Source organism: Macaca nemestrina, chromosome 2, assembly GCF_043159975.1.
Source record: "Macaca nemestrina isolate mMacNem1 chromosome 2, mMacNem.hap1, whole genome shotgun sequence".
Classification (NCBI taxonomy): domain Eukaryota; kingdom Metazoa; phylum Chordata; class Mammalia; order Primates; family Cercopithecidae; genus Macaca; species Macaca nemestrina.
The window spans coordinates 151,291,677-151,319,300 of NC_092126.1; the positions used below are offsets into that span (position 1 = coordinate 151,291,677).

At 46.5% G+C, this 27,624-nt stretch overlaps 1 protein-coding gene across 10 annotated transcripts in view; it reads left to right on the plus strand.

Annotated features, from left to right (window-relative positions):
- Window positions 1-21,763: 21,763 nt before the first annotated feature.
- The window catches only part of LOC105477730 (tRNA splicing endonuclease subunit 2), a 57,102-nt gene continuing 51,241 nt past the window's right edge, over window positions 21,764-27,624 (plus strand). For 5 of the 10 annotated variants that reach the window (XR_984917.2, XR_984919.2, XR_984916.2 and 2 more), the window contains exon 1: window positions 22,152-27,354. Coding sequence is in view for 4 of the 10 variants with exons in the window: in XM_011734404.3 (XP_011732706.1) it covers window positions 27,166-27,354 (189 nt within the window). In the remaining 6 variants the exon portion in view is untranslated. Of the gene's footprint in view, window positions 27,355-27,624 lie in introns of all 10 variants that reach the window. The other 5 variants (XR_003017113.2, XM_011734404.3, XM_011734403.2 and 2 more) reach the window with 4 other exon arrangements.

Genomic DNA, 27,624 nt, shown 5'->3' on the forward strand with positions numbered 1-27,624 from the left:
GACTGCTGCCAGTGGACAAAGAGATTTTGATCCAAGTCTGTTTTCGGATTTGGGAGGCAAACTGGTGCATCTGCAAGGACTCAGATAGTCAGGTCTTTTACTGCATGTATCTTACTTGGAGCCTCAGTTTCCTCACTTGCAAAATGGGAGTAGTCATGAGAAATGACATAAGAAAATGTATGTATAGCACATGTCACAGTGTTCATTTTTCTAACCCTTTGTGAGAAGCAACCTGGAATGATGTTTTGAGAATCCACAGATCCACCATTTCGTTTCTTTTTTTTTTTTTTTTTTTTTTTGAGACGGAGTCTCCCTCTGCCGCCCAGGCTGGAGTGCAGTGGCATGATCTCGGCTCAGTGCAAGCTTCTCCTGCCTCAGTCTCCCAAATAGCTGGGACTACAGGCACCCACCACCATGTCCCGCTAATTTTTTGTATTTTTTAGTAGAGATGGAGTTTCACCGTTTTAGCCAGGATGGTCTCATCTCCTGACCTTGTGATCCACCCGCCTCGGCCTCCTAAAGTGCTGGGATTACAGGCATGAGCCACCGCGCCTGGCCAGATCCACCATTTCTTAATTCTGAGAGCTTGGGCAAGGCTGGGCAACTCTCTGTACCTCGATTTCCTCCTGTGAAAAAGCAAGGGGTCTAACCAGCTCTGGGCTGCCTGCCTCCCAAAACATTTTGTGGCTATAAGGGGAACTGGGTTGTCAACTAGGCGTAGGACACTAAATTGTGAGAGATTTGTGAACCAAGGAGGTGGTGCCTGGATTACTGGGGCCACTGCAATCTCAGCTGAGCACTGGCCATTTTCCCATCCTGGAATCAGAGTGATATGTGGTATCCTGGAATCTGCCCTGAAAGGGGAGTAAGGTCAATGTCCACTTTCTGCTTGCTGGGTATTGAGCTGAGTGGCACTGGGAAGAGGTCATCAGTAGTGCAACAGGTGGATTCTAGCTTCCTTTGGAAGTGCTGCCAGCCAACTTCCAATCCCAGGTCCCTGGCACAGTGCTGGCACATCACAGGTCCATGGGCCATGCCTGGCACTGACTAAGGGCCTCACATGATTGTACTCAGCTTTTCTCTCTATCCGTTCTGCCTGGTGGTGGCCAAGATATTTTCTCAAGAACATACTCTGATCAGGTTACTCCCCTGCTCGAAATGCTTCAATGGGTTGGGCCCAAACTCCTTAGCTTGGCCCTTAAGGTTCCTTGGGGTTTGGCCTCTACTGAGTTCACCAAGTTTCCTCCCGCTATTTCTCTCATCCACACCATGCTCCAGATCATTCAAGGACCCACAGCTTCCTGTACCTGCCATGGGTTCACATTTTGGTGCCTCACACATGCTCTTCTGACTTGTAGGTTGTTCCTTCTGTTATCTTCCAATGAACTTCTATTCATCCTTCAAGGCCCAACTCAAATGTCCCTTTTTCTGTAAAGATAACCCTAAACCATCCTCCAAAGAGTTGCTTTCTCCTATGGGCTTCATAGTGCTCTGTCTACCTCTCCGTCATAACAGCTAACTTTTTGTATTTGTAGTAGAGATGGAGTTTTATCATGTTGCCCAAGCTGGTCTCAAATTCCTGGGTTCAAGTGATCCACCTGCCTTGGCATCCCAAAGTGTTGGAATTACAGGCGTGAGCCACCGAGCCCAGCCTGTTTATTTCTTTCTATATCTGTCTCCTGCTCTGGACCACAAGCTTGATAGGCTAGGAATTGTGCCTGCTTTCCCAGAAGTCCCCAGTGCTCAGCCTGGGGCATCTCAGCTTCCTGGCCTGGAGAAAAGGCAGGAGGGTGTGTCTGTGCACCAAGCACTGTCTGACCTCTTCTGACTTGTCTTTACCTGCAGGATGGGCAATGACAAAGTCTCCTCCGTTTTCTTCTTTAAGATCTTCTTTAGTACCAAACATTCTTTGGCAGCCACAGTATCCTTCAAAACCCAGGCAAGGCATGCGGAGCTGGGGAAATTGCTGCAGGCAGGGAGCCCATGTCTTGGTGTCTCTCCTACATCTGTAGAGCTCCCTTGGCTGCTGCCTGCTTATCTGTAAAGTGGGAAAGTAACTAATCTTCCAAGATTAGACGAGACCATGCCTGTCAAAGAGCCATAGAAACTGGAAGACACTGGCCACTGTGATTTCTCTGTCTCTGGTGTTTGCCTTCAGTCCATTTCTGAGTATTTTACTATAAGCATTTAAAACATCCTCACCACGTTTAGGAAATCACTGTCCCCAAAATGATGCCTATGTGAGTTTTTGCTGTTGAAGGAATCTCTGATGGTGCCCGCATTTAAAACGTCCTCACCACATTAGGAAATTACCCTCCCCAAAGTTGTGACTATGTGAGTTGCTGTTGAAGGAATTTCTGACGGTGCCCGCATTTACAACCAAGTGCCTTCAAGGGAGCCGAATTTGCCTTCAAGCTTCAATAACTTGTTTTTTCTCTTTCTTTCTTTCTTTTTTTTTTTTTTTTTTGAGACAGGGTTTTGTTCTGTCGCCCAGGCTGGACTGCAGTAGCACAATCACAGCTCTCTGTAGCCTCAACCCCCAGGGCTCAAGTGATCCTCCCACCTTATCCTCCCTAGTAGCTGGAACTACAGGCTCATGCCACCACGCCCGGCTAATTTGTGTGTGTGTGTGTGTGTGTGGTTTTTTTTTTTTTTTTTGTAGATGGAGTTTCGCCATAGTAACTTGTTTTTCTACCAAATAGACTCTAAAAGAGACTATAGTGACTGGTGCACTAACGCCAGCTGATGCATGCCTGCATTTTTTAAAGTTTTTAATGGGTAACTGTTTAATTCTTCCCAGGGAGATATTTTCTAGGTGATAGAGATATTTTGTAAATAATATACTTTCTTAGTGTTAGAGGGGAAGCAAGGAATGAAAAGTCAAAGCACCAAAAGTAAAACTATTTTGCCCTAAGTCAGGTCTAGGGATGGGAAACAGGATTCATTTTAACTCTAAGGAGTGAACGTAGGGATCTTTGGGACATCTTTCTGTCAGGCAGAGTCGTCTGGAACACTTCCTAGAGATCTTGACCTGTCGCCGTAAGTAGGGGAGGCTAATTAAAGGAAATAAAATTCTAGTAGCCAGGAGATTCCAACGTGCTGAAAAAACAAAGGCAGCCAACCTCCAAATTGCTAAGTAAGCTCCCTGCTCTGGCCCTGCCCAACTTCCCCTTCCAACCACCCAAACGCTCTTTGCTTTGCCTTATTTTCAACTACCTACACTTACCCTTCTCTGTTTACCCTGAGGGATTAGCAGAGATGGCCCTTGAAACTGAGGCTAATTCTGCAACTGAGGCTCCCGGACCCCAACTGTGGGTCCCTCCAGGGCTGACACTATCTCTTCCTTGTCCTGTGTCCAATGCAGGGCCCACTAGCAGGGTGTAGTGGTTCAGACTGTGGACAGGGAAATGCAGCAAAACAATGCAAATGAAAACTGCTAGATACTACTGTACCTCCAACAGAAAGACTAAAATCAAAAAGACTGATCATTGGCTGGGCGTGGTGGCTCATGGCTGTAATCCCAGCACTTTGGGAAGCTGAGGTGGGCAGATCACATGAGATCAGGAGTTCGAGACCAACCTGGTCAACATGGCGAAACCCTGTCTCTACTAAAAATACAAAACTTAGCCAGGCATAGTGGCCCATGCTTATAATCCCAGCTATTCAGGAAGCTGAGGCAGGAGAATTGCTTTAACCTGGGAGGTGGAGGTTGTAGTGGCCCAGATAGCACCACTGCACTCCAGCCTGGGCCAACAGAGCAAGACTCTGTCTCAAAAAAATATAAAAATAAAAATACTGACCATAGCAAGCATTGGTGAGGATGTGGAGCAACTAGAACTTTCATTCCCTGCTGCTGGGAATGCAAAATGGTACAGCCACTTGAGAAAACACTTCTGTGGTTGATTATTAAAGTTAAATATGCACTTCACCATATGACCCAGCAATTCCACTCATAGGTATTTTCAAAAGTGAAATGAGAACATACAACCACACAAAGACTTGCACATAAATGTTCATAGCATCATTATTCATTATAGCCCAAAAGTGAAAACAACCCAAATGTCCATTAACTGATGAATGGATAAACACAATGTGGTCTCTCCATACAATGGAATAATATTCAGCCATAAAAAGGAATGAAGTATTGATACATCCTATAACATGTATGAACCTTAAAAACATTACACTACATGAAAGAAGCCAGACACAAAAGGCCACATGGTATATTAGTCTGTTTATATGAAACATCCAGAAGGCAAATCCATAGACAGAAACTAAATGAGGGTTGCTTAAGGCTGGAGGGAGGAACGAGGGGATTACTAAGGGATGCAGAATTTCTTTTTGGAGTGCTAAAAAATGTTCTAAAATTGGCCGGGCGCGGTGGCTCAAGCCTGTAATCCCAGCACTTTGGGAGGCCAAGACGGGCGGATCACAAGGTCAGGAGATCGAGACCATCCTGGCTAACACAGTGAAACCCCGTCTCTACTAAAAAATACAAAAGACTAGCCGGGCGAGGTGGTGGGCGCCTGTAGTCCCAGCTACTCGGGAGGCTGAGGCAGGAGAATGGCCTGAACCCAGGAGGCGGAGCTTGCAGTGAGCTGAGATCCGGCCACTGCACTCCAGCCTGGGCAAGAGAGCCAGACTCCGCCTCAAAAAAAAAAAAAAAAAGTTCTAAAATTAATTGTGGTAATGGTTACAAAACTCTGTGAATACCTGTATACTAAAAACCAATCACTGGTATCTCTCTGCTTGGCTTAAAATACAATACAATTAAAACTACCCAATTGTAAACTTTTTTTTTTTGAGACAGAGTGTCACTCTGTCACCCAAGCTGGAGTGCAGCAGTATGATCTTAGCTCACTGCAACCTTTACTTCCCAGATTCAACCCCTACCTCCCTACCAAGCAATTCTCCCGCCTCAGCCTCCCAAGTAGCTGGGATTACAGGTACACCTGCCACCACGCCTGGCTAATTTTCACATTTTTAGTAGAGATGGGGTCTGGCCACATTTGCCAGGCAGGTCTCGAACTCCTGACTTCAAGTGATCCACCCACCTAGGCCTCCCAAAGTACTAGGATTACAGGTGTAAGCCACCACACCTGGCCCCCAATTGTACACTTTAAAAGGGTGAATTGGTGTATAAATTATGTCTCAATAAAGCTGTTATTTAAATAAATGAATAAATAAATAAATTGTGGTGATGGATGGTCATCATTGTTCAGCCCAATCCCAGCAGTCTTGCAGCTGGAGAGTCCCATAATTGGCAACCTGCAGATTGAATCAGGCTGCGGGAGCTTGTTTGGCTAGTGGTGTTTGAAAACAGTTTATGATCTCCTTGCCTTCAGGCCAGGTATGCTGCTCCAGTCCTCTGTCAGGGCACACAGGATACTCATTTACACAACCTGATTGGCTTGATGTGTTCAGCCTTGTGCCAAGGCAGGGGATCCCTGGGAGCCCAGAGCAGAGGGGGCAAGGCCCTGACCTGGCCTGGGCTTCTCTGGAAGCTCAGAAGCCGCTGTACCCAGCGCTGTCATGGGTGTTACATAATAAGATGACGCCACGCTGGCCAATAGGGCTAACTTGTTTTTGAACTGGCAGAGTGGAGTCTAGGATTGGGCCCATTGTCAGTGTGAGACTGGTCTGATGTCCCATTGCATACTTTTTTGCATAACAGCAATAGCAGACAACATTTATGGAGTGCTCACTGTGCAACCCCTTAGTATGCAGCATCTTATTTAACCCTGGCCCCAGCCCTAAAGCGGAGGTCCTAGTGTTACTCATCTGATGGTTGTGTACCTTGCTCCAGGCCACCCAACTGTAGGGAGTGGAGCAGGGATTGGAACCTTAGTCCAGACCCACAGTTGTCTTCACTGGAGCCACAGACCGAAGCATCATTTGCTCCTACCACACTGTGAGAGGGCAGAGGCAGGGAGGAAACAGGGCTTGTCCACAGGTCCGACAGCCAGAACCAGACTATTCTGTCCCCAGACTCTCCACTCAGTTCTGTTGGTGCTACTCTGGCTCTCACATCAGAAGTACAGAGGAGCAATTCATTTGCCCCGTGAGCAACAGGCGAGGAGGGGCGGGGAAGCACCATGGCCTTTCTATCCTGAGATTGGGAAGAGCTAGATGTAGGAAATTACCACACAGGAAGGAGTGTCTGGAGAGCAATTTAACATTGATAGGGAGGGAGGGAGGGAATGAGGAAGAAGGGAAGAGGGAGGGAGGGAAAGAGAGAGGGAAGGAAGGAAGGAAAGAAAAAAGAAAGGAAAGGAGGGAGGGAGGGAGGAAATTCCTTGCAGCCCACTGAATATTTGGAAGATGAGTGGTGTTATTTCTTGGTTGTTTGGTTGACTGGTTGGTTTTGGGGATCATTAATAATGGACAAAGCATAGGTTCAGCTGCCTATTTGAATTAATTCCTGGATTTTCTTATTTAAGAAAACTCTGGCAGCCAAGCCCTGAGCTCCTGCCTGATTCTCCTTTGGCTCCCCTACTCTCCCTCCCATTTCTTTTCTCTTCCTTTCTTTTTTTTTTTGAAACGGAGTCTCACTCTCACCCAGGCTGAAGTGAGTGCAGTGGCGCTATCTCAGCTCACTGCAATCTCCACCTCCTGGGATCAAGCGATTCTCTTCCCTCAGCCTCCTAAGTAGCTGGGATTACAGGCTCCTGCCACCATGCCTGGCTAATTTTTGTGGATTTTGCCACGTTGGCCAGGCTGATCTCGAACTCCTGACCTCAGGTGATCCACCCACCTTGGCCTCCCAAAGTGCTGGGATTACAGATGTGAGCCACCTGCCCTGCCTCTCCCTCGCATTTCATAGAAACATGCAAAATCGCAATCCCAATTCTGAAATCCTTATCCATTGAAGAGATAATGAATGGGCTGGGCTCACGTTTAGGAATAGATACAGGAGGCCAGGAGCGGTGGCTCACACCTGTAATCCCAGCACTTTGGGAGGCTGAGGTGGGTGGATCACGAGGTCAGGATTCTGAGAGCAGCCTGGCCAACATAGTGAAAGCCTGTCTCTACTAAAACTACAAAAAATTAGCTGGGTTTGGTGGCAAGCACCTGTAATCCCGACTACTTGGGAGGCTGAGGCAGGAGAATGGCGTGAATCCAGGAGGTGGTGGTTGCAGTGAGCCAAGATGGTGCCGCTGCACTCCAGCCTGGACGGCAATGCGAGACTCTGTCTCAAAAAAAAAAAAAAGAAAAAAGAAATAGATACAGGTCATTTTATTATAGAAGCTCACGTTAAACCTCATGTAATTAGCCCAGAAAAGCAGCTCACGTCACGCCGAGTGGTGATGGCAAGAGTAGCTGGCGTTATTGAGCACCCGTTCCCAGCCAGGTACTACGCACATCATCGTCAAACCTCTCAACGTCCCTGCAGGGGTAGCCCTGCTTTCCCTGTTTTACAGATGAGCGACCTGTGGCTTAGGAAGGTCATGTCACACAGATGCCCACAAGTGCAAGCTCTCCATTTTTCTAATCCTTGAGAGTGGATGCTTTTTCTCTTTATCTATTTTGTCTTGGCTAATGGCTGGTGATAGAGCTTTCTACAATTGGACCAACTTTCCCTGCCCAGCTCTTTCACAAACATTCCAGGTGGATTTATCATCCTGTGGGCTATATGGGGCATTCTCATTCATTAATCCGTAGCAGAGCCCAAAGACAAAAGCAAACAGGAGACTCTATTCATTTAAAAATAAAAATTAAAAAAAGGTGAATTAAATAGTACTCATCAAAAGAACTTGGTTAGGCCAGGCTCAGTGGCTCACATCTGTAATCCCCACACTTTGGGAGGCCGAGATGAGCGGATCACCTGAGGTCAGGAGTTCAAGACCAGCCCGGCCAACATGGCAAAACCCCATCTCTACTAAAAATACAAAATTCAGCCAGGCATGATGGTGTGCACCTGTAATCCCAGCTACTAGGAAAGCTGAGGCAGGAGAAGCGCATGAACCTGGGAGGTGGAGGTTGCCGTGAGCCAAGATCATGCCACTGCACTCCAGCCTGGGTGACAGAATGAGACTCCATCTCAAGAAAAAAAAAAAAAAAAAAAAAAAAGAACTTGGTAGAGCTTTAAAAAATGTATTTACAAATTCCTTTCTTCTCGTTACTTCATTAGCTCAAATAACATATTCTTTTCTGATAGCAAGGCCCAGAGAGCTATCACCCAGTGGCTGTTTCTGCCTTCTGGCCATTCAACAAGTGTTCACTGATGACTCTTGGGAGAAAGTCAAGGCACAGAGATGAATAAGGCCCAGGCCCCACCCGGCCACTAGATGACATCCCTCCTGAAAGAGCAATGAATGCCAGGCCTCGTCTGATAAGAGCTATGGAAAGGCTGTGTCATGAAAGTGCAGAGAAGAGAGAGGGCTTTCCTGCCTAAGGGAATCAGGTGAGGCTGAAGGATAGGTAAGAATTAGACAAGAAGACACAATGAGGAAGGGCATCTTGGAGGGCCCAGTTTCCTCCTCTCCATCGTTGTGGCTGATAGGCATTGCGTATACCGGGACTGTGCCACCCACTCTATCCACATCACTCCTGCTGAGGCTGCTACCACCCCCACCCCCACCTTTCAGATGAGCAACCGAAGTTCCAAGAGGCTCAGCCGCTTGCCCAAGGTCCTAGGTGCATTGCAGAAGCGGGCTTTGAATCCAGCTCTCTTGGCACCCTGCTGTTAGGTTGGTTTACTGTTTTCAAAGAACCTTCAACCACGTTATCCCATTTCATCTTCCTGTGCCTGGAGTTTCTCTATGTCTCACCAGCCTGTTGGCACAGATGAGTCACCCTGCCCGTAATAACATGAATTTTACTCTCCCGGCCTCCCCCTCCGCTCGCTCACCCCAGTCCTCCAGCCACCTGCACAGCCTCTCCCACTTCTGGCGGGAGTCCCCGGGGTGTGTGTGGTCTCCTTTTCCTCCTCAACCCCACTCATTCAAGTTCACTGCCCAAGAAGGTAGTTAGAGGTCACTCCTCTTCCCTGCATTCCTGGTGTGTGTTCCTTCAAGAATTTTTTCCCAGCACCAGGGCTAGAGTAAGGTGGCTGGTGAGGAGAGGGGAGACCATGGTTCTAGTACCCACTGAGTGTGGGACCTCAGCGGCCTCCATCATCATCCTTCTGGGAGCCTCAGGTTTCTTATCTGTGAAAGGAAAGGGGTCAGTTTAGTTTCATACATGTCCCTCTGAGCAGCAGTCAGATGTGATACAGTAAACCAAGGGCCCTGAGGAAATGGGAGAATCAGCTCCCAGCACTCCTTGGGACACACACACCAGCAGTCACACCTCCAGGCCCCATGCGTTGCGGGTAAGCGCCATAAGGGAATGAAACTGGTGGGAAGGGCTGTTCCTGGCTGGGGGGACCCATGTGGAGGCCGTTCCTGCAGGCCTTAACACAAGCCAGATCCCGCTTTCAGAATTTACCAGCATTACCCACAAGTCCTCCCGGGGACCAGCACCAGGGCTAGAGTAAGGTGGACCAGCTGTGGCAGGAACCAGTTGAATTCCCATGTTAGAGCATGTTAGAGACAAATAAACTGATGAGGCTGAGAGAGGCAAAGTCACTTGTCCAAGGTCACACAGCTAGTCAGTGGTGGAATCCGGTAGAACTGGGTCTTAGGGCCTCCCCAACGTGGCCTCTTAACTGCTGTCTTCACAGAAGAGGGGCCGGTACCTCCTGGCACTGAAAAATCAGTGCAGTTCTGATACCATTCAGTACTCCCCCTGCCTATAGGAATGATTCTCTGGATAGAATCGCACATTGTTTCCTCATCTGCACAGTCAGCTAGAACAAGAATTCCTGGAGCTCAAGTAGGCTCCATGGGGATCTGCTCCCAGCTCACAGGAAATTAAGCTGACGGCCATGGCTATTTCAACTGAGTTTTCCTTCTTTGTCGTTTTCTGAAACCTTCAGAGCCTAGAGCCCCTTGTTCCTGCTGGGACTTCATGTGTGATAGTATCTGGCTGACCAGGAATTGTCGCAGTCATGAATATCATCCAGCACTGTGCCGAGCACTTCACACGCCTTGACTCATTTAACCCTCACTATGACAACATGGGATAGACATTTGATATCTGTCTTGCAGAGAAAAAAAACCAAGGCTAGAATAGGAGAAGTGTTTTGTGTCTTGCCAGAGGGGACCCAGGCAGTAAGTGACCAAGCTGGCACTTGAATCAGGTCCATGTAGCCCCAAAGCCTGGGCTCTTAACTACCGCCTTGGACTGAGTTTCTTATTTTCCACTTTCTCAGTAGTTCTTTACCCAGGACTGCACATTTGAAATACCCAAGATGCTTTTTAAACATACTATGGCTAGGCCCATGTCAGACCAATGAGGTCAATCTCTCTGGGACCCAGACTGGAGACCTTGGTTCTCGGAAATTCCTGGGGTTCCAGCAAGAGCACCTGAGCCTCAGCTTGATCAAGTCTAACAAGTCCTGGAAGTAGCGGGAGAAGGGTGTGGGCCTGCAGGGAAGAGATGACCTGTAGCTGATTCTTGTCCCCCTCGTGTTCCCTTCCACTTCTTCTCCTCTTCCAGCCCACCCAGGAAGCGGCCTCCAGCCTCCCTCGTGGTCTGAGACCATTTGGCATTTGGGATAAGGATTTCTATGTGGCCCCTATCCCAGATGGTGTCTTGTAAGCACGGCACATCATGGGTGCTCAGCAAACATTTGTCGAACAGATTCTTGAAAGACTCCTCCATCCGTTGCTTTCAGGCAGATGAGATTGCCTGGATTGATTTTGCAGGACTTGAAAGAACATCCACAAAGGGTCCCAGTGTCGCCCACCTCAGCAGGTCGCATGCCCCTCAGCAGAACCCCCTGGGTGCCCTTGTGCCACGCCTTTCCCAGCAATCTGTATTAACTTAAAAAAAGAAATCCTTTCTAATTTAATAGGTTGGAAACAATCTCGGTTTTGGTTTGAATTTACATTTCTTTGAATACTGGTGAGGATGATCTTTTTTTTCATACGCTTATTAGTCATTTGAATTGCTTCTTCTGTGAATTGTCTGTTCCCAATTTACTAATTTACAACGAGAAATGTAACTGCCAAAGGGACCGGATACACGTGTCCTCCGGCCAACACATCAACTCCCTTCAGGCACACTCCACAGAAAGCCAAGTTCAAATCAGAGTGGTGCTTGGTGAGCACAGGATGAGAAGGGAGGGGTCAGTTATGGGACTCCAGTGTTTAGCAGCATCGGGGCGAGCTAGACCTACCACGAGGCTCCCCCAAATCCTTGGCTTGGGTCCTTCTTCCCCGCCTCTTCCCTCTGCCTCCCTGGCTACCCAAGCTTTCTTCGGAAGGACATGTATGTGCTTTCTTTAGAAACTCCACTGCATCCATTTAGGGCTCTCCATGGCCTAAGGTCCCCTCTGGGTTGTATACTTGAACTCTCAGAGGGCAATCTTCATTCCTTTTTTAACATAGATATTTTTTAAGACAGGGTCTTGCTCTGTCACCCAGGCTGGAGTTCAGTGGTACCATCATCATGGCTCACTGCAGCCTCAACCTCGCAGTCTCAAGCAATCCTCCCACCTCAGCCTCCCGAGTAGCTGGGACCACGGGCCTGCACCACCACGCCCAGCTAATTTTTGTATTTTTTTTAGAGAAGAGGTTTTGCTGTGTTGCCCAGGCAGGTCTTGAACTCCTGGGCTCAAGCGATCCCCCCACTTCGGCCTCCCAAAGTGCTGGGATTACAGGCGTGAGACAACGCGCCCAACGGCAATCTTCATTCTTAATCCCTTGCCTCCTTGGACTGCCTACCCATTCCTCAGGGGTTTGCAAGGGGTAACTCACACCTTCTGGGGTGTTTGCCTCCCTGGTTGTCTGGGAATTGTCCCCTTCCCTCTTCCAAAGCGACTCCAGGGGGTCTGCAGAACTCCACAGTGCAGTCCATATTTGAGCATTTATATACTTGAGCATTTTTCTGGAGTGAGAATCAAGCCTCTCCTTAGACCCTCATAGGAGTCTCTGACCTCCAAAAGGCTAAAATCTGTTGCTACCAAGGACTTTGAGAATGCAGAGGAAGATGCTAAATGGTGTAACCCCAAGAAAAAAAAAGAGAGGAATCAGACAGAGGGGCTCTGGGGGAGTGTAGATGCATGGTCAGGGAAGGCTCCTGAAGCAGCAGATTGAGCTTGAAGGACAGACAAGACTTCACTCAAGGAAGGGAGGGGTAGAAAGAAGACCGTAGGCTCACAAGGCCCGGCACCTCTCCCCTGGAGTAGGCAGCGGCTTCCTCCCTGCAGCTTCTCAGCCCCCAGGCCCCCAGAGCCATCTTCCAAAACCAAATCTTGCTGAGACTTTCCCTCCTTCCACCCTTCCCTGTGGCCCTACCGCCCCTGGGATAAGACTCAAGCCCCGAAAGACAGCATCTGAGGCCCTTTCACAGCCAGGTTGCCACTTTCCTTTCCAGGCTTACTTCTCCCAGGCAGGCTGCCTGATGGTTCCTGGATATGCTGTGTGTCCACACCTCTGGACCTCTGCTCAGGCAGGTTCCTCTGCCTGGGGTGCCCTCTCTGACTCGGTCAGTTCCTCCTCATTCTCCAAGACCCAGCAAAAGTCCACTCCTCCAAGAAGTCTTTCCTAAGCCGCCTCCTCCTGGGAGTTCCTCAGTCAGCATTGGCCACACTCTTTGAGAGTCCAGCTTTCCAGAGTTTCCTCCCCGGCTAGACTGTGAGAGCTTTGCCATCAAATATCGCCTTGGGTTCACCTGGGTGTCCCAACCCTCCAGTGTGGAGCTGGCATGTAGGAACTGAATGGATGAGAAGGTCACTGAGTCGCCATGCTGGGGGAAGTACCATGTAGAGGGAATCAAGAGACCTGGATTCTCATTCCGGTCTTCTGGCACCTCGGGTAAATTCCTTGTTCTCTCTAGACCTCAGTTTTCTTGTCTGTAGAAGGAGAGCATTGGGACTTGCCATGCTGTTTATTAAGACTTACTCCATACGAGGCCCTACTCTAGAAATGTACATACTATGATGATAGTATAATGTATATACTAATAGGAATGTAGATAACTATAAGTATTTCTGGTAAAATGAAAATATAAAGGCAAAGTCCTTGAAGTTACTTGCGGTCTAGTTCTGGAACCAAGGAAGGCAGGACCAAGACCTTTTAGGGGAGCGTATTCCATTATAGGAAACATCATGCTGCTCTTGGTCCCCCCAAGGTTCCATGGGGAAGGGAAATAAACATGGATGTGACAGTCAGGCTGAGCATAGCTCAGATCCCTGCTCTGTACTCTGTAGCTGTGTGACCCTTACAAGTCACTTTAGCTCTCTGAACCTTGAAAATTGGAGATTGTGTAGCTATCTCAGAAAGCTGCTGTAAGGACTCCCTTGGATGTAGGACTCTGAATACTAGGAATCCTTTCTTTTTAGTCCCAGGGAGTATAAGCTATAAGGAAAGGGAGATTGGACAAGGGACTCCATGCTGTAAGCCTCAGTTTCCTCATCTGCCAAATGTTCCCGTAACAGCCCCCTCTGAGGGCTGCTTTGAGGTAAACTGAGGTGGTGGGTAGCGCAACTGCACTGAGGCACTCAGTGAATGTGAGTTTTCCTCCAGCCCAGCAGTGGGGCATAAACTCCGCTCCGTCGTCTTGGGCAGAAGGTTTGGAACAAGGGATTCGGAAATGCCCTGGAGACAGTCAAGAAGGAGGCACAGAAAAGGAAGAGTCAGAGGAAGCTTCTGGAACACGTGAGGATTTGCCTTCTCCCATCAGAAAATGCTCTTAAACAAACAGCAAGCTTCCTCCATTAATAAGTCCTGTGGAATGCACATGAGATTTTTTTTTTCCTCCTCCTTTTTGCTGATTAAGTTCCCCCAAAACCCCCTTAAGAATTTTAATAAGAAATGCAAAAATCAACAAAAGTCCAGCAAACCCTTTCCTGTTATTAAATAAAGGGAAAGTAAATATTGCAAATTGGACATATTTCATAAGAGGATGTTTTGTTTGGGTGAAAAAAAAATGAGAAAGAAAAGAAAAAGCTATTTGCTGTCTGGCAGCAAATATATGTCCTTGCTGAGTTTTGGTTTCAAATTTGATGACTGGGGCATTATTCCTGGTTTGCCTGGAATTCAGGCCTTTTGACATCTGAGGCAGATGCACCCAGGCGAGTAGGAAAGCCAGGTTTGGGCCATGTTCGGCCTCCTCTTCCATCTCTCTTGTGAGGAGACCGGAGTTTTTCAGTCACCCAGGAAATTAAAATTCTGAGCTCAGAGGTAGGGACCTATAGGGGGATCACACGCAAGACAAAAACAACTTGCAACGAAGATTTGTATGTTATTTCAAGAGAGAAAGAAAGAGAGGAAACATAACACTAAAGGTTGTCTGTACCTTCTTTTTGGATAAGATATGAGATCATAAAACACAATGTACATAAAATGCATCAACATAGGCAAAAGGGCCTGTTGTGTTGGAGGACATGGGTTTAAATCCCCCTGTTGTCACTTCTTAGCTGGGTTACCTTGGGTAAATTATTTAACTTCTCTGAGTCTCACTTTCCTCATCTTTAAAATGGGGAGAATAAAAATATTTACTAACAGAGGAGTGGTGAGGAATCGAAGAATGGGAAAACAGGCTGATGAAAGTTAAACTCTAGGCTCAATGTGTACTCATATTATTTTGTGTACTATGACAAATGGAAAGGAAGGGGGAAGGAGGAGAAACGATGATCCTTTATCTCTTGGTAGTGAGGAACACTTTCCAAAGAACACTAGGGCTCGTGATTTCACATGCTGGTCAGCACAGCTCTGGGAGACTGGCAAAGTGAGGACTGCCCTTTTATTCCAGTTGGAGCACCTGGTGCTGGAAAGTGGGCGTGGTCTGTCAAGGACACACATTAAGAAATGGTCTGTGTGACCATGAGTTTAGAGAAAATGACAAAAAAGAAGGGAAAGAGGGTGAGACACCAGAAGGTGTGCCACTGCCAGCCACCCTGCTCCCACAGGAGGAACCACATTTTCCCCAGGGCCCCTGCACCTGCTCCTCGGTCCTCTGTTTCCTCCTTGAAGTGATCCTCACCTGGCACTCACTTCTCTCTGGCAGAGACAGCAGTCACAGGGTGGCAGGATCATTTGTGGAATGCCAGGACTGGGTTCTTACCCTGGAAATGCTGGCAAACAGGACCCTACCATGCCACATTGCCACAACAACAAATCCCAGGCTTGGGCTTCACAGGGCCAGCACCCGAGGGCTCCTGACCTCCTTCCCCAGCCTCCTCGAGGCCCTTGCGGAATACTGGCTACCTCCATCTTCAAACTGTTGATCTTAAATAGCAAAATTACTTTGGTTTTGTTGTTTCCTAACTTTGTACTTATTTGTTTGCTTGAAGCATCTTTTTACACAAATATTAAAATATACATTGCTGTACATGTTGCCTTTATCAACAAATGTTATGTTTTTGAAATCTACCTACATTGATATATACTGTCTGTAACAGAGCTCCAGCCTGGGTGACATAGTGAGATCCTGTCTCTAGAATTTTTTTTTAAATTAGCTAGGTGTGGTGGCACAGGCATGTAGTTCCAGCTACCCAGGAGGCTGAGACAGGAGGATGGCTTGAGGCCAAGAGTTTAAGGCTGCAGTGAGCTGTGATCACTCCATTGCATTCCAGCCTGGGTGACAGAGCCAGACCCTGTCCCAGAAAAAAAAAGAATTTGCTCACTCCTTTCAGTTGCTGCATTGCTACATTGCATTCCACTGTGCGAACATTTTATACCATGTTTTACATATCCACTTCTCTAGGGATGAACATTTAGGTTTAGGTTGTCTTTTTTTTTTTTTTTTCCAAGACAAAGTCTTGTTCTGTCACCCAGGCTGGAGTGCAGTGGAGTGATCATGGCTCGCTGCAGTCTTGAACTCCTGGCCTCAAATTGTCCTCCTGCCTCAGCCTCCTGAGTAGCTGGGACCACAGGCATGCACCACCATGCCTGGCTAAAGGTTGTCTCCTTTAAAAAAAAAATCATAATGCTTTAATAAAAATCTTTGTATTTGTTTCTTTGGGCATTTCTCTAGGAAATTTACGCAGAAGTAGAGTTTGTTTGATTGTTTATGGGAAGAAACAGGGCAGGAGTAGGAGTATGAAATCTAGTCCACCCTCTCATGTTTTTGTTTTGTTTTGTTTTGTTTTTTTGAGACCCAGGCTGGAGTGCAGTGGCAAGATCTCAGTTCATTGCAACCTCTGCCTCCCAGGTTCAAGCGATTCTCCTGCCTCAGCCTCCCAAGTAGCTGGTATTACAGGCACACACCACCACGCCCGGCTAATTTTTGTATTTTTAGTAGAGATGGGGTTTCGCCATGTTGACCAGGCTGGTCTCGAACTCTTGACCTAAGGTGATCCACCCCACCTCAGCCTCCCAAAGTTCTGGGATTACAGGCATGAGCTTGTAATCTTGCTCTGATGTTACTCCCTGTGTGACCTTGGGCAATTTATCTCACCTCTCTGAATCTGTTTTCCTACCTATAAAAAGAGTATCATGATCATTAACTCACCAGGTTGCTGGAGAGAATTAAGTGGGTCTATCTTTTAAAAACACCTGGATTAGTGCAGATGGTAGGAATCCAGGTAGCTCTCAGCATCAGTGCTACAGATCTTTCTGGATCTCAGGTAATTCTTAATCCTTTGCACAAGGGACTCTTGGCCTTTAGAGCCCACACAGCAAGGCAATGCCTTGGGGACTTGACCAGCCTGTCCCTTCACACACAGTGTCAATTCTGTCCCACGGCCTGGCCTGGTGTTAGTCTGGCAAATAATGGCATAAATGTATGCTGCAGAATCTCAGCTTCCTCACCTGTAAATGGGATAGTATCAGTGACCTCAAAGAACTGCTGAGAGGCTCAATCTCTCTTTCAACATGGTGAAATTAGCGGAGGTTTTCTCTCACCAGCAGAGTGAAGCTGGACTATGTCTCTGATTTGATTTTTGTTTCATTTTCCGTTGAGGATGCTGAGTAAAAAGTTGGAGCTTAGTGGGGTCTCTGTATTTGTTTTCACCTCGGTGAAGCAGTGTCCGCCAGACACTAGGAGGTTTAAATTTGCTGAAATGTCTCCATCTGGTGGACTCTGTGAAAAACTACAGGATTCGATGCTGTTTCAGAAAAACAATGGGGCGACAGCTGGGGCTGCCCTGCCCTGCTCAGAAACGCTAGTGGCTCCCCATTGTCTGCAGGGTAAAGTCCAAAAGCCAAGCCTGGAATTTAAGCGCCTCCACAATCGGTCCCCACCCTATCTATCGGACCTTATCACAGCTCCGACCTCCTGCCCCCGGCCAGGCCCAGCTCCTCCCAGGCTCTGGAACCAAGGCCCATTCCAGCCTTGCACGTGGGCCTGCCCTGTGCCCTAGACAGCCACCTGCCCTCCTCCTCTCCTCCTCCTAAGGCTAACCTCCCTTCCAGGGGCAGCTTATATGCCACCTCTTCCTGGAAGCCTCCCAGGCTCTTAAACCCATCCTGGTCTTCCTTGACCTCCCACTGACACTGTTGGTTATTTTTTATATTTCAGTATTGAATGTTGTGTGTTTTTGTTTGTTTTGTTTCTTTGGTTTTTTGTTTTGTTTTGTTTTTGAGACAGTGTCACTCTGTCTCCCAGGCTGAAGTGTAGTGGTGCAGTCGCCGCTCACCGCATCCTCTGCCTCCTAGATTCAAGTGATTCTCCTGTCTCAGCTTCCCGAATAGCTGGGATTACAGGTGTGAGTCACCACCCCCAGATACTTTTCATATTTTTTTTTTAGTAGAAACGGGGTTTTGCCATGTTGGCCAGGCTGGTCTTGAACTCCTAACCTCAGGTGATCCACCCACCTCAGCCTCTCAAAGTTCTGGGATTACAGGTGTGAGCCACCACACCCGGCCTATCATGTTTTGTTAATGCACTGCCCTCCTGTATCCAGCATGACAGATTAAAAGAGCATAAGCCCCATAGATCCATATCCTCATCTGGCCTTCACTACTTCCTAACAGTGACACCACGGGCATGTGCAGTAACTTTGGCTGCAGACCAGAGGTAAGAACGTCAATCTCACAGCCCTGTTATGAGAATTAAATAAGATCATGGATGCAAAAGTGGCTGGCACATAGTAAATGCCCAATAAATTGTCACTAGGGTGGCCAGATAAAATATAAGGCACCCAGATTAACATGAATTTCAGATAACTTTTTTCTTAAGTATATCCCACATATTACTTGGGGGTTCTGTGGCACATTTCACCGATAACTGTTCATTGTATTAGATGTGCTAGTGATACTGGGGTATGTTGATATAGTCCATCCTCCCTTGGATTCTGTATTTACAAACTCACCTAGTTGCTAAAACTTATTTGTAACATCACAGTCACAGTCACAGTCGTCTGCAGATACGTGCATGCACAGAACACCAAAACATTTGAGTCACTCAGTGAGCACATTTCCAGCTGAAGTTGAACAAGGAGACTCTGCCTTCTTGTTTCATGTCTCATACCATAAATAAGTATGCTTTTTTGAGCTCTAGTTTGTGCCATGTTTTTCACATTTTGTGCTTTTTGTTGGTGATTTAACTGTTTAAAATGGCCCCAAGTGGAGTGCTGAAGTGCTGTCTGGTGTTCCCCACCCAAGACATGTGCCTTATTGGAGAAAATAGGTGTGTTAGATAAGCCTCCTTTAGGCAGGAGTTATAGTGCTGTTGGCTGCAAGTTCAATGTTGATGAATCAACAAATTAGATAAGGTGTCTTTAAACAGAAACACATGAAGTGAGGTTATGTATTGACCAGTTGATGAAAATGTTGCGACCAGAGACTCACAGACACCTAACCTTGTATTTCTCCTGGAAACATAGTTCAGTATTTTCTTTTTTTTTTTTTTTTTTTTTTTTGAGACGGAGTCTTGCTCTCACCCAGGCTGGAGTGCAGTGGCACGATCTCGGCTCACTGCAAGCTCTGCCTCCTGCGTTCACGCCATTCTCCTGCCTCAGCCTCGCGAGTAGCTGGAACCACAGGCGCCCGCCACCTCGCCCGGCTAATTTTTTGTATTTTTAGTAGAGATGGAGTTTCACCATGTTAGCCAGGATGGTCTCGATCTCCTGACCTCGTGATCCGCCCACCTCGGCCTACCAAAGTGCTGGGATTACAGGCATGAGCCACCGCGCTTGGCCTCATAGTTCAGTATTTTCTACTTCAGTGTTTGTGACAACTTTATAGAACAGAATTACCTCAAATAATGAGAATGAACTACACAGTTGATATAAGTGTGTGTGTGTATATATATATATATATATATAATGTAGATGCAGATGTATTGTAATAAAATTAAGTCCTTATCTATTAGAGATATCTACTGAAATATCATGGATGAAGTTATATAATGTCTGGGATTGTTTTAAAATACTCCAGCAAGGAGATATAAGTGTGTATATGGAGAATGCAAAAGAAATGAGATACCAAAGGTTGAAGGTTGTGGAAGTGATATTTTATTTTATTTTATTTTTTTCTGATGGAGTTTCACTCTTGTTGCCTAGGCTGGAGGGCAATGGCGCAATCTCGGCTCACCACAACCTCCACCCCCCATGTTCAAGCAATTATCTTGCCTCAGCCTCCAGAGTAGCTGGGATTACAGGCATGCACCATCACATTCAGCTAATTTTGTATTTTTAGTAGAGACAGGGTTTCTCCATGTTGGTCCGGCTGGTCTCAAACTCCCAACCTCAGATGATCCACCTGCCTCAGCCTCCCAAAGTGCTGGGATTACAGGCGTGAGCCACCGTGCCCAGCTGGAAATGATGATTTATTGGACTATTTTCTCTCTACTTTTGTGTTGTATGTTTGAAAATAACCATATCAAAGGGTTTAAAATGCACTCGAGAAAATCTCAGGGAACTATTTCTTTCTTTTTAGAAATTTCCAGAATTTTTTTCTTTTCTTAATTTTTTTTTTTTTTTTAATGTTTTTGGGAGGGAAATTTGAGATCCCAAACCCCAATCCTTCCACAGGCTGGGATGGGATTTAAGAGACCTGGCTCTAGGAGACCTGCTTGGTTATCTCTGACAACTCACAGTGCCACTGGACCTGTTTTTTAATCAGTTAAATAAGGAAGTTTAACTGGACAACCTCTGAATCCCTTTCATTGTTAAAGCCCTCTAATTCTAACACCAGTATTTCTTAAATCGGCATGTTCTGGTTGGATATTACAGCCTCTCTTCAGCTGCTGCTCCTCTGCCCAATCCATCCTGTTACCACATCCTGTGACTCTTGCCAATTTTCTCCCTTTCTTTTGCAACATTCTTACCACAAAGCTCTTTGATTTTGGTTTATCTAAAGCCTGAACTCCCTAGCCTAGCAGTTAAGGTCCTGGCAGCAGAGGAGCCACTGAATGCTGTGACATGATCTCACTCTACCAAGAGCAAGGCCACAGTGCAGTTCAAAAAGGGCCAGGCGGGATGCAGTGGCTCACGCCTGTAATCCCAGCACTTTGGGAGGCTGAGGCGGGAGGATCGCTTGAGGTCAGGAGTTTGAGACCAGCCTGGCCAACGTGGTGAAACCCCCTCTCTACTAAGAACATAACAATCAGCCGGGCGTGGTGGCAGGTGCCTGTAATCCCAGCTACTCAGGAGGCTGAGGCAGGAGAATCACTTGAACCTGGGAGGCAGAGGTTGCAGTGAGCTAAGTGAGCTAAGATGGTGCCACTGCCATCCAGCCTGGGCGACAGAGCCAGGCTCCGTCTCAAAAAATAAAAAGGGCCAGAAAAACAGGGACAACACAGGCCGTGCCAGGCTACTGCAGAACGCAGAGGCAAGTCACCCAAGCATGCCTGGGGAGGCAAGATGTCTCCTGGAAGAGGTGATATCTGAGCTGAGACCTAAAGGCTGACCAGGAATTACTGCAGCTAACAGAAGGGAGGGAACATAGAGGCAACAGCATGCATGAAGGAATGGAGGCAAGAACATTGGCAAAGGTCCAAAATTCAACATCCATCATCACATCTAGCACCATGAATCTCTCCAGCAGTATTTGCCGCTCATCCTTGCAACCCTTCTTTGCCTCCTGCCTAGTCTGTGAGGTGGAACTCCTGTGATTCATATTTGGAAAGGTATATATTGGACTCCCCATAGGCCTCCTTTAAAATAACCAGGGCAGGAGAAATTTACACTTCCTATTGCACTCTAGTTTTGCTCATCTCCCATAATTCTGATGGCCTATTTTTCAGCAAACTTAAGCTCAGAAAGGTTGTCAGTCATTCAGGCTCACACAGTCAGTGAAGGGGAAAATGGGGATGCAGAGCAGGTGAACCTGCCACCTGTTGTCCCTTTAACTGCACAGGCAGTCTGGGCACACACAGGCTTCTGGCCAGGTGTCTGCCAGAGGAAAGGTCTTTGCAAGTTCTCCGCATGCTGCAGCGTATACAGGTGCGCTACTGTGATCCTCTTTCTACATTGAGAAAGATGAGATCAGTTTCCTCAGGGCCAATTATAAAGTCCTGCCGGTCGCCTCAAATATCCCATCCTCCGAGAGCCGAAGACTCTAGGTATCTCCCACCTCCCACGTGACTATGTGACATCTGACAGGTAACTTCATCTCATCTGTAAAATGGGTCTTGCAGGACCGTTCTGGTATCCGTACAATCCTGCAGAAAGCAGCAAAGTGAACACCCAGCCTCCGCCTCATACTCCGCAGTGGCAGAGCTGGCGCACAGAACACCCGCCAGCCGGCCACGCGCAGGCGCACTCCACCAAGTCCCGACAGGCGCTCTGCGGCTGCGCACTAGGCTGGCTTTGCGGCCGCACTGCTTGATGGCAGCGGTGTCCGCCCCACGGCCGGCGTTGCCGAGGTAACGGCGAGCACGTGGGGCCAAGAAAGGTAAGGGCCCTGGGCGAAGAACGCGCGGCGCCTTCCGAGTTTGGTGTTTTGCCGCGAGAGGAAATCTCGCTCTTCGAAAGCCCTCCAGGGCGAGAGCGGAAAGGGCTCGGGTACTGTGGTGGGGTCGCACAGCCGGCCGAGACAGTGCCGGGACGGGGAGCCAGGCTTCCGAGCGCGCCTGCTCACTGACTCCTCCGCGTCTTCCTCGTGCGCCTGCAGCCCTTGGTTCTTGGAAACGCCGACGCCTTGCTCAGGGCTGGTGGGACTGGGGCGCAAGGTGCAGCTGACGGTGCCCGAGAGGAGCCTCAGCCTCTGGTGGGGTTCGGTCGGGTGTGGGGGTAGTCAGGGAAAGAAGCAAAGGGGTAAGTTAAGATAGGGAGTTAGGAATTCGCGGGGCCCTTAACGCTATTTGGGTGCGCAGTTGTTTATTTGTATTAATAGTTGCAGCTGTCGTCTGGCGAGCGCTTTCCACGTGGTAGGCCCCGAACAAAACGCCTTCTGCAAAATTATGCATTTAATCCTCACAACAACTTTCAAAGGCTTGTCATCTGTTTCTATGGCTTATTTTCAGGTTCTAACTTGAAAGCTCCCCAGAGGCAGGATTGTTTACCTTGTCCTTTTCATCCTTGCCTCCCTGAGCCCAGGAGATGCGCAGGTGGTGCTTGAAGCGTGTTTTGGTTGGGAGAAGGTGAAATTTGCTGGGTGGGAGGTTTTTAAACCACGTTTGTTTGGCACCTAGTCCAGGAAGGTTGGAAAATTAAATGGAGCCACCTCCCACTTTTTTGTTTGTTGTTCTGATAGACATTTACCAGCACCTAAGAGGTGTTAGCTTGTGTGCTCAAGGGAAGAATAAGAAACAGACCTTGCTTTTAATAGAAAGTAAGAATACGCAGTTCTGGAGTCAGGTGTGCGCAGGTTGGGGAAAGGAGAAGTAACGATTTCTCAGGGGTGCTCCAGGCCCTTCTGAGTCACATTCCCTATCTGTACAATGGAAATAAAAATAGTCTTTACCTCAGGGGGCTATTGGGATTAAGTGAGTTTGAATAGACCGTGCTGTTAACAGGTGGTTGGCTACGTGTTAAAATCACCTGGGTCCTCCCAGGAAATTCTGATGTAATCGATTGCAGGTGAGGACTGGGCATGAGGCGTTAAGGGTAGCTAAGCTTGAGGGCCACTGTGTGTGATGTACCACTCCCAGGTTTAATTTTCCTAATCTACATTTTTCAGTCATCATTCTCAACTTAAGAACCTGCAGTGACTCCAATTCCAAACCAGCCTTTGCATCCCAAACCTCTTGACAACTAACCCAGTCTTTCCTGTATGTTTTTGTGCACCTCAGGCACGGCTCTTCTTTCTTATCTGTGGAATGAGGATAGTACAGTCAGCTGTCCCTATCAGGTTCCGAATCTGTGGATTCAACCAATATTACATCAAAAAATATTTGGAAAAAGACATTTAAAAAATACTAATTATTTGGCATTTACATTGTGTTAGGTATTATAAGTAATCTAAGTCATCTAGAGATGACTTAAAGTAGATGGGAAGACGGGCATAGGTTACATGCAAATACTGCATTTTATGTAAGGGACTTGAGCTGCAGATTTTGGTAGGGGGTGAGTCCTGGAACCAGTCCTTCTGTGGATACCAAGGGATGACTATAGTACCCACATGTGCAGCACATGGCACAGTTAGTGCCTCTGGCATCTGGTACCTACAGTTTACTCTTCTTATTTTACTCACATCCCACCTCTTACAGCATGCTATTCTCCTGCCGTGGCACTAAAGAACCATTTCTTGAATGTGCATTGCAGATACAGGGAATGGCAAATGCAGTCTTTTCTCCTCTGCTTTGCCTTTCGAGTTAAGCACAAGAGGACTCTTCCACGAAACTAGAGATCATCTGATTTGTCCTCTTGAATTTCTCCCCCTTGGGAAGTGAGCTCTGCCTTCCCGGAGAGTTTCTTTCCATCTTTTCTGGAAGCTTCACGCTGGTATCTGTGAAGCAATTCTTGCAGGACATGGCCTGGGGGATGTCTTCTGAATTTTTAAAAGTGGCTTTATTGAGATACCATATAATTCTGTAAAGTTCACCTTTCTGAAATGTACAAGTCAGTGGTCTTAGTATTCTCGGAGTTATGTAACCATCACCGTCACTACAATCTAATTTTAAAACATTTTCGTCACCCTCCAAAATAAACCCCCTGTCCATTAGCTGTCACCACCCACCCCCCGTTTCCCACTTTTCCCCGTCTCTGGCAACTGGTAATCTGTCTCTGTGGATTTGTCTATTCCGGACACTTTATATTAATTGTCTCGTGGTCTTTTGTGTCTGGCTTCTTTTAGCATAATGCTTTAAAGTGTTGAAGAATGTATCAGAACTTCATTCCTTTTCTACGACCAAATATTTGATTATATGGATAGACCGCATTTTCTTGATCTGGTCAACTATTGATGGACATTTGGATGGTTTCCACTTTGAGCTATTATGAATAATACTGTTGTGAACATTCACATACAAATTTTTCCATGAACATATGTTTTCAGTTCTCTTAGGTCTGTACCTAGGGGTGGAGTTGCTGGATCATGTCATAAATATGTGTTTGACATTTTGAGGAACCACCAGACTCCTCCAGTCCTGTTAAATTTGAAGATGAAACTGGGCTTAGAGAAAGTGGGTTGTGCAAGGTCACACAATAATAATGGCGGCTTTGCATGTCTGGAAGGCCTACTGCGAGCCAAATTCCTGAGGGGTGAGCAGCCACGTGAGCAAGAGTGACACAAGAACTTGGATTATGAGGGGTGTTTTGTCTCAGGGACCCTTCCATCCCACACACTTGGGTTGGAGTACAGAGTTCTTTCGATCAAGTGTCACAGCTAAATCTTGCCTTTTTTAGATGTGACAGCAGTCTGAGAGGGAAAAACGCTGAACAAATGAGGCAAACTAAAATGCAACTCTTTATTTGTTGAATTTATTAGAACTTCTTGAAGGTGGCCATTAAATCTTTTTTCATTTTTTTAAATTCCAAATGTAATATATATAAGTCAGCTGCTGAGCAGAGGTTATTATAAAAGTGAAAAATCCCATAAAAGTCCAAACCATTCCTGGAAGTCTTTCAAAAAGTGCCTTACTGGAGACCAGCATCCTGTCCCCAAAAAGCAGTGTTTATTTTCAGTTTTAGAATAAATTAATGTCTCTCCAATTGAGTACTAAATGTGATAGTTGGCTTGGGCTGAGGGATAAGTCAGCAAGCAAGGTAAAGCCTAGTCAAAATACGCTCTTAAGAAAATCTCTTAGGTTTCCTGTGAACATGTAGTAGACATGGTTATGTTATAAACACTATACAGCAAGGTGCATGCATAAATATAAAATGTACAAAGTAATGCTCAGTGTGTAGTTCCTTCAAGGTACCTTATTTAGAAATTAATCTAGCATGTTGCTGCTTAGAACACTGGCAATTCTAGGAAGGTTCCAACTTCCTGATTCTTCTTGTTTTTCATAGTTATCTTTGTAATTGATGTATCAATTCCTCTAACTCTTCTTTAGTCTGTGTTTTTCTGTGTCCTCATATAATTCCTCAGCTTCTTCCTTGAGAAGTTGGATAAAGATATCATCACACATTGGATAAGCCTTTTCATTTCTTAATGATCGTGACACTCTTAAAGCCACTCACCTTGCCCTCCCTCAGCTTTGGCCACCTTCTTGACTATTTCAGGCTTGATGGCGTCCCTTGCCAATGGGATGCAAGTACTGAGTGCAGGAGCCACCTAAGTAATTAGTCTTCTTTTTTCCCTTGTGAGGGTTTGGAGTCATGTAGGTTAAACGTGTGTATGATTTGGCTGCACTGTATCTTCAAGCACCAGGTAAGCTCTCAGTTGAAATCAAGTCTAGACCTAGTACTGAGGGAGCAGCAGATTCAAGTTTCCCACCTCATTCCAGGACAGCTGCTCCTTGAGTGGAATGTCTTACACCATTTACATTGTTTTCCCCTGTATAGGGTTAAGTTTTGCTAGGTTAAGTGCATCTGCTGTATCTCTGTGCCTGCGTCACACAATATGCTCACATTTACTCCCTCCTTTAGACATTAGTGGATCACAGCCTGTTCCGTTAGTTCCAACTTGCTTTCTATGCTTCCAGGTATGTTATATACTTGTTTTGTCTTCTTGGGTCCAATGTATGGCCCCAGAGGGACACGTACTGGCCTTGGCTTCCTCTTCTCCCTCGTAGTGCTGGTGCACGATAGGTAATTCCATTATTGCTCAGTAACCCTTCACCATCTGATTTTGAGAAATAGTCATCAGACAAAAGTAGATGGACCCTGCCTGTGCTTTCAGCAGAATCCAGAGAGAGGGCATGGGCTTGGGAGTTCAACAGACCTGGGTCATCCGATACCACCACACTCGGGGTCCTCTACAAATCTCTCTAACCTGAATCTGTTTCCTATTTATAAAATGGTGTTGCTACTGCTCACCCTGTAATACTAATTATAAAAGTGAAATAATACTAATTATTATAGCTGATACATGCATGATACTCATTGTGTGCCAGGTACTGTTCTAAGCACTTTATGGATCTTAACTATAAGATGGAGTCTGTTCTTATCTTGATTTTGCAGGTGAGGAAACTAAAGCACAGAGTCAGTGACTTTTGCCCAAAAATCACACTGCTAGAAAGTGGTAAAGTTGATTCCAATGCTGGTAGTCTGACTTTAGAGTCCCTGCTTGAAGCCAGTAGCATTTGGTAGTATATAATCAACCCTTAAATAACTGCTGCTGTCATTATTATTTATTAATGTACTTTAAAAATTGGGAGCTGATTGACCCAGTGTTTAGTGTGTATTTTAAGATCCTCTTGGAAAATGAAGTGCTTGCAAGATTTAATTTGTTGAGGACAGGGTCTCAGTTTTGTCTTTGTCTCCCCGGCACCTATGATTATTAGGAATTCCTGGTAGTAAATGTCTGTTGGGTGGGTGAAATGGAAGCACTCCTGGTAGACAGAAATCCTGTTGTGCTTGCTCTCTGGAGACCTAACATTGCAGCTTTGGGCACGTCACTAGGTCTCAGCATTGTCAACTGGAGTAGAAAGATTACCACTCATTTCCTGGGGGTTATTTTGGGGGATTAATTGCCGTATTCTGGGTCAATGTGATTTACATTGCTCACACAAACTGTTATTACTTTTAGTTTATTGCTTTATAAATACTTGATTTCTTCCCACAGACCCCTAAGTTTTCTGAGCCTAGGTACAGATGTACTCACATTTTGAATCAAGGTAGTTACTGATTGTCTGTTTCTTTCTCTTTGTTGTCTACTCTTTAAAGGATACCTCCTCTGAAAAATGGCAGAAGCAGTTTTCCATGCCCCGAAGAGGAAAAGAAGAGTGTATGAGACTTACGAGTCTCCATTGCCAATCCCTTTTGGTCAGGACCATAGTCCTCAGAAAGAATTCAAGATATTCCGTGCTGAAATGATTAACAACAATGTGATTGTGAGGAATGCAGAGGACATTGAGCAGCTCTATGGGAAAGTAAGTGCGGGCAGCCTCGGCAGGATTACTTTCAGACAACCCTGAGCAAGCAATTCTTTCCTTCTCCCCATCCCAGCCATGCCCCCACACCAACCATGAACAATGTGTATTCTTTCCTTGCAGTTTGGTCCAGTTGTATGAAAAGTACAATTTGAATTAGTGCCCAAAAGCCATGCATTAGGGTAATAGAATGACAGATGGAGCACCCCTGCCCACAAACCTTTATTTCAGTGATGAAGTAGAGTCAATGGATTGGCTTTTTTTTTTGTC